This window comes from Cyprinus carpio, unplaced genomic scaffold (assembly GCF_018340385.1).
Source record: "Cyprinus carpio isolate SPL01 unplaced genomic scaffold, ASM1834038v1 S000006753, whole genome shotgun sequence".
In the NCBI taxonomy this organism is placed as follows: domain Eukaryota; kingdom Metazoa; phylum Chordata; class Actinopteri; order Cypriniformes; family Cyprinidae; genus Cyprinus; species Cyprinus carpio.
This window is the reverse complement of record NW_024879352.1, coordinates 1,549,173-1,555,758: the sequence shown is the minus strand read 5'-3', so window position 1 is coordinate 1,555,758 and position 6,586 is coordinate 1,549,173. Positions and strand designations below refer to the sequence as shown.

Sequence of the window (6,586 nt, the reverse complement as noted above, 5' to 3'; positions counted from 1 at the left end):
AGGCATAATTTCCAGTACAGTATTTCGAGCCGAACATTAGAATATAATCTATTTTTCGTAATATAAAAGATTTTATACATTGTCTAACAAAGTATTTAATCATAAAGTTTGTGAATCCACACGGTCGGTTTTTTGACTAAAACTGAGGATCCGCCTTCGCATCAAGATGATTCGTCCGCGATTTTTTACCCCGACAGCCTTTCGCGCGCCAAATGTGGGTGTGCGCTCTGTCAGTCAAGATGAGTGACACGCTGAATGCCCTAAGCCCCGCCTCCCAGCTGCCGATGCTATTTGAGTGAGAGACGGCTGTTTTATTCACACAGAGCTGGTTGCCGGAGCGTCGTCAATGGGAAGGGAACGCGCGCGTTGGAAAAAGCGCACACTGTTTAGCCAAAATTTCAACTGCACCATGGTTTGCACCTCAGTTACGTGTTTGTGGACTATATTTTGCCTTCATTTATGTTTTTATGTGAACACTGGAATAGCACAGAACACAAGAGAGGGTGAGTGCTAAAGTTTCCTTCATTGCATCCTGACAGCGCGAGCGCGAGAACGAGCAAATCAGTAGTTAGTACAGATACAGTATCGACAGTCTGAAAAACAATATTTTTTTATTATTATCACATAAGACAACGAAACACGCCTGACTGTGTTTGATATCATGAGTGTGTATTTCCTTGACGCACAGACTTTCGCTAATCACACACGAAGACGAGTGATTTATAACTGCACACTAAACATAATAGACACAGTTTATCCGGTTAAGCTTAACTCTTTTTAGCCCCCCCATCTCCTCGTTATTACGTTCTCGTTTTATCTTAAAACATTAGCCTACGTGCATTCCTTTTTACTGCAAAGAGACAACAGCAACACCAAACTTGAAAAGATCGCTTGAGTGCCTTGTTAACCAACCGTTAAGTCAATTCTGCAACTTGACTGCAACATGTATCACGTTTATTATTTTAAAATAGCCTACTCATGGGATCACCATCAGTTAGTAGTAGTAAATGAGCTGTCCGGGATGAAAATCTAATGCAATCATTAAGCAATAGAAGTGCTTCTGTATTAGCTTACCAAGTTATCGAGTACAGATTTAGTATAAAGAGCAGTGCGTTTCTACCATACATGTCTGCACTGCAAGTATGTATATCACACATCAACATAAAATATATATTAGCTACATATAGCCTGAGCCGAAGTATCGTGCCTCCTTGCTGAAATATGAAATTAAAGGATCAAATCTGTATGTGGTATAAATACTATAGGTCCAGTTGATCTTATGACTGTTTGTTGTAGTTCACTTAGAGGTTTATATAAATACTATAGGTCCAGTTGATCTTATGACTGTTTGTTATGGTTCTGTTATTGGTTTATTTATTTTTGAGAGTTTTTAATTACAATATTTCATCAAATTATTTATTTTATTATTTAACCAGCTCCATTTAGTCATATGACCACACAAAAACCAGATAACGCTTCAACGAAATGTATTTAAATAACAAAACAGCGATTAATTTTGCACGCGAAGAAGTCGTTCTGTGCGCTCGCGTGCGTATCCGCGTAATATTCAGCGGTTCAAACGAAGGAACTTTACCGATTTCTCGATCTAGTTACACCTCAAGCGAAAAGCGTGCCCGTCGGTTATATTGACTCATGAACAGGTGTCGCACAGGTTTCAGATGCGCGAGGTGCTTATTGCCATCAATCTCCACCGCTGTCTGCTGAAAATGGGTCAAACTCGCGCGGTCTCTCGCATTTGGTTTGTATCTGCGCTCGCTCGCGATGTAAAAATGCTTCTGGAATATGAGCGAGATGTGTGCCAGACATTAATCACAATTAAAGATGCATTATTGTAAGTGTGCGCTTTATGTGTCGTCGGCAGTGATCCTGCTGGATTCAAAGGCGCAGCAGACAGAGCTGGAATGGATATCGTCTCCTCCAAGCGGGGTAAGCTGGAAAACTTTACATTTTTTTTTTTTTACTTTACAGCAATACATTTATGATTTTCACCTCTTCTGTAATGCGCTTACTGCTCGTAGCATTTTGTGTGCCAACCTAAAATGATGTGGTGTGGTATGTGTTGTTCTTTTTCCAATTGTGAGGCTTGTTTCTGAAAAGCTAAATAATGGGTATTTTGGTTTTACTTTATTACAAAAGGTGGTTTCGTTTCCTTATAAAAGTTGTTTGTCGATCCTAAACTAGTTTTTTAAATAAAAGTTTTAAGGAAGGCGTGTAAAATACAGACGCGTTTGTTTTAGAGTCGTTCAACTAAGGCCAACAAAGTGAACTTTATGTATTAACTTGCTGTTTTTCTTAATTATGTTTTGTTCTTTTTTTTATAAGTCTTAGGCATTTTTAACAATTTATTAGTGCACAAAATAACTTTTAAAAGTCATAACTAAAAAAATCCAACAACACATTAAAAAGTTTAGAATGCAGATTTTATGTTGTTAGTCATGTGATTTGAGTGCATCCAATCTTATTTAGACTTTAAACATGTTTTCATCTTTTGTAACAACACATTTGGTTTTTATTAATTTAACTTGTCATAATTTCTGTCAGTTCTGCTCACTTTTATTTTAAACTTGCATATTTAAACTTCGTCAGTGTAGTCAAAGCAAGTAATATTGTGTGTTTGTATAAATTACAAACTTTTTTAATTGGTTAAAACAAATAATAAAAGACACACAACCAATAAGTGTCCAGCATACATGGAATTTAAGCATCCCGAGTTGTTTGAAAGAAGCCCAGAAAATTATTTTTTTGTGTGTTTGTATAAATTACAAACTTTTTAATGAGTTAAAACAAATAGTAAAAGACACACAACCTATAAATGTCCGGCATACATGGAATTTAAGCGTCCCAAGTAGTTTGAAAGAAGCCAGAAAATTACTTTTGCCGGTGTAGCCCACAGTAGTCAAGTCTTGTACATATTAAATAATGTTTTTTGACTGAATTAAAAAAACAGTTAATTTTGATGTCACACTTTTTTTTTATATATATTTTACAAAATATTTTATAGTGGAATTTGAAAACATTTTGATTGGCACTGTACATTGTTACTGTTGGTCACAAGGAATTTTTTATTTGTTTATTTTTTAATGTACTTACTATATAAGTGTTTGCACTGATTGACAGATAACAATTATTAGAACTGCGCATATAATTGTAGATCACAAAAAAATGAATGTTTTAGGTTAATAGTCTCAACAAGAATTTCAAATTCTCAGTTTATGCAAAATATGTAAATAAATTAAGCACCTGGCTGCAGATGAATTCATGTAGATCTTGTTAATCGAGGAGCGTTTGTGCATTTGTTCACACAGAGGCCAGTTTTAACATGCTGTAGTATTCTCTCCTGCGGTTAGTTCTGAGCATTTTAGTAAAGCACATGATATAATGATGATTAACTGCATTTTGCTTTTTTCTCAGTGGGAAGAGATCAGCGGCTTAGATGAAAACTACACACCCATTCGCACATACCAGGTCTGCCAGGTTATGGAGCCAAATCAGAACAATTGGCTACGGACTAACTGGATTGAGAAGGGCGATGCCCAGAGGATTTTTGTGGAGCTGAAGTTTACCTTGAGGGATTGTAACAGCCTTCCAGGGGTGGTAGGCTCTTGCAAGGAGACGTTCAACTTGTACTACCAGGAAACCGATGTGGAGGTGGGCAGGAATATAAGGGAGAGTCAGTATGTGAAAATTGACACTATAGCTGCGGACGAGAGTTTCACTCAGGGTGACCTGGGGGAAAGAAAGATGAAGCTTAACACGGAGGTGCGTATAATCGGGCCCCTCTCCCGCCGAGGCTTCTACCTGGCCTTTCAGGATGTAGGTGCCTGCATCGCTTTGGTCTCCGTCAAAGTGTATTACAAGAAGTGTTGGTCGATTATTGAGAACCTGGCCACATTCCAGGATACAGTGACAGGATCTGAGTTTTCATCGCTGGTGGAAGTGGAGGGCACATGCGTCAATGACGCAGAGGAGGAGGCCGACAACTCTCCCAAAATGCACTGCAGCGCAGAAGGAGAGTGGCTTGTACCCATTGGGAAATGTATATGCAAAGCTGGATTTCACCAGAAGGGAGATGCATGTGAACGTGAGTACTTTATTTTCATTTGCACACATCTGTAGGCATGTATTAGAGCACCGCTGATTAACCTTATGTGAGACAGAAGAAAGGACAATGAAGCAATTAATAAGTTATTATTATGTGTAAGACTCGCTTATGTGTCCATTTACCAAGACAATTCTTGTTCCAATTGTTTGACTGAGTGCCTAAGCATAGAATTATCCCAAAGCAAGGTAATTCATCCGAATTACAGCAAAGCAATGCAATAACAAAACAAACCATGCTGAAAAATACAAAGCAGACGACGAACGATTCATAAAATAAAAAGCAGAGTAAAAAAAAAGAACATGCTTATTGGGCGGAGATAATAATGATGGATTAAATGCGGGAGCAAAAATCCTTGGCACAATAATTGGAATCCCTGTTAGTCATTTGATTTGCGGGCTCTTAATTTATAGCGTTATGCACGTTGACATTGGAATTAAATGATAACTAGCACTCCAGCCTAGTTCTCACAAACAGCCTGCTCTCTTTCTTCTTCTCTTTTGTTCTCTTTCCATTTGGCAGAATTAAATGATCAAAACCATTCGCTCGCAAAACGATACTGTGTCCGGAGGAGGTTCAGCCCGTCGCCCAGTTTTCTTCCGGACCTTTCAAATGACCCCAAACAAAAAGAAGAAACAAACAGCCAAGGCCCGGGGTTATTTAGGAAGTGTCTAAACCGGAAACGGAATTACAGTTGCCTCTGATATACTCTGCAATTAACACTTAAACACTCTAGGTGCCATCACTGTCACTAATGGTGCTAAGCGTTGTTTTTTGGCAGTCATATGACACATGATTAGGATCTGAGGGATATGAGCTCTTGGTTTTGTGTGGGTTTAAGTGGCTGTCCATCCTTTTTTTTCTGGGGGTGTGGGCTGTCCATCCTTTTTTCTGCCGATCTGGGTCACCTCCACCTCTATAGATTATCAAGTGTGCAGAGCAGTAATGATTTATCAGATATCTCTGGAAGGTTTGGATAGCTTTTATGTGGTACACATACACCTCTGCTTTATTAAGTTATCATGTAAAGGGTGCTTCAGAACACTATTATGTTATCAAATGCTAAAATGGGCAAGGCTGCTTCACGCTGAGAGGTTGTTGCAAAGCTAAAAAGCCATTTCAAAAGCCAGAAAGGGAGCAAAGGAGAAAGCTGATGGTGCTTTGGTGTAATATGGGCTATTTGGCACACATAAAGCATAATAAAAGGATGCGTTTTATGTCTTTTTTTTTTTTTTTACAATTCCACCCTTTTTTAAACATTCAAGAATTTTTACTCACTCAAAGTAAAAAATAAATAAATAAAAGTGAAATTTGCATGCGGTTTGAAGCAACGCCGAACTCTCAGAAAGGTCTCGAATGCTTTTCCAGAGAATTAATCGCTGTTCACGTAGCCATCTTACATTCCACAAAAACAATGTTGCCTGTTTCTCGGCAAGCCGGCAACAAACAAACCCTGTCACCCATTTAGATTCCTGACCCCGTCCATTGTCACTTTATGAGTTGTGTGTCGCTCCTGGCATAAGTGGCTGTGATATTACCGCTGTAGTTAATCTAAATAAAATGAGCATGAGACTGCAGCATCAGCACTTCCTCTTAGCGATCCTCCCGATATTAAATTGCCTGTTCAGAGTTTCCCCCTGGGCACCAACCAGACTGAAAAATACTGGTGTGTTTTCCCCTTCTGTCAGAGAAAACAGCAATGCAGTGCACGGTATCTGGGGCTGAAGGCCTGTGAGTGACAGGGATCTTTTTAATATGGAGGACTGATCTTTCCAAGAGTATACAGCTCATGTTGCAGCTCTCTGTCTGTCTTTTTCTTTATCTTTATCTTTTCTTTCTCTTTCTTCCCTCAGGAGCTCGGCCAAGGTACTGTGACCCTGATGCCTTCAAAAGCTCCTGTTTTTACACCACCTTATCGTGTTCTGTTATAAAATCTGCACTATTTATATAGGGATATGCACACAAATAGACGCTCATGCATACGGGATAAAGTCTAAAATGTCTTGCATTAAAAATTGAGTGGGGAAACCTAAGGAGGGCTATGAAAATGTGTTTTGACCATCTCATTCATCAGATGCCTGATGGAGGATTGTGTGTCTTTCATTTCTACCTCCTTTTTTCCTTCCTCTTCCTTTAAGTGGGCATTCGCACAACACACTTTTGCATCCATTGGCACAGTATTTTAAGTGTTTGTTTACATGAACACAAGTTAAGCAGATGGTTTTGACTGTTGTGACGAGTCTTGAGCCATAAGTGCCGTATGTTTGGGATGCCACCAACTTTTAAAATGTCAACCTTTTTAAAAACCTCTAAAACTGTCTTTTGTGAACAGTCAACTCTTAAAGGGATAGTTCACCCTAAAATGAAAATTTTGTCATCAATTATTTTCTTTGATCTGTAGAGCACAAAATAAGCTATTTTGAAAAATTTAAATTCTTATTATAAACTTTTGTGTTTATAAAGATT

The 6,586-nt window shown here is 38.5% G+C and overlaps 1 protein-coding gene across 1 annotated transcript in view; it reads left to right on the top strand.

The window, feature by feature from the left end:
* The first annotated feature begins 353 nt into the window (after nucleotides 1–353).
* Nucleotides 354–6,586, top strand: part of LOC109080795 (ephrin type-A receptor 7-like) — a 57,568-nt gene continuing 51,335 nt past the window's right edge. The window contains exons 1-3 of the mRNA XM_042755892.1: nucleotides 354–503; nucleotides 1,883–1,947; nucleotides 3,433–4,102. Coding sequence (XP_042611826.1) covers nucleotides 410–503; nucleotides 1,883–1,947; nucleotides 3,433–4,102 — 829 coding nt within the window. The 5' untranslated portion in view covers nucleotides 354–409. The remainder of the gene's footprint in view (nucleotides 504–1,882; nucleotides 1,948–3,432; nucleotides 4,103–6,586) is intronic.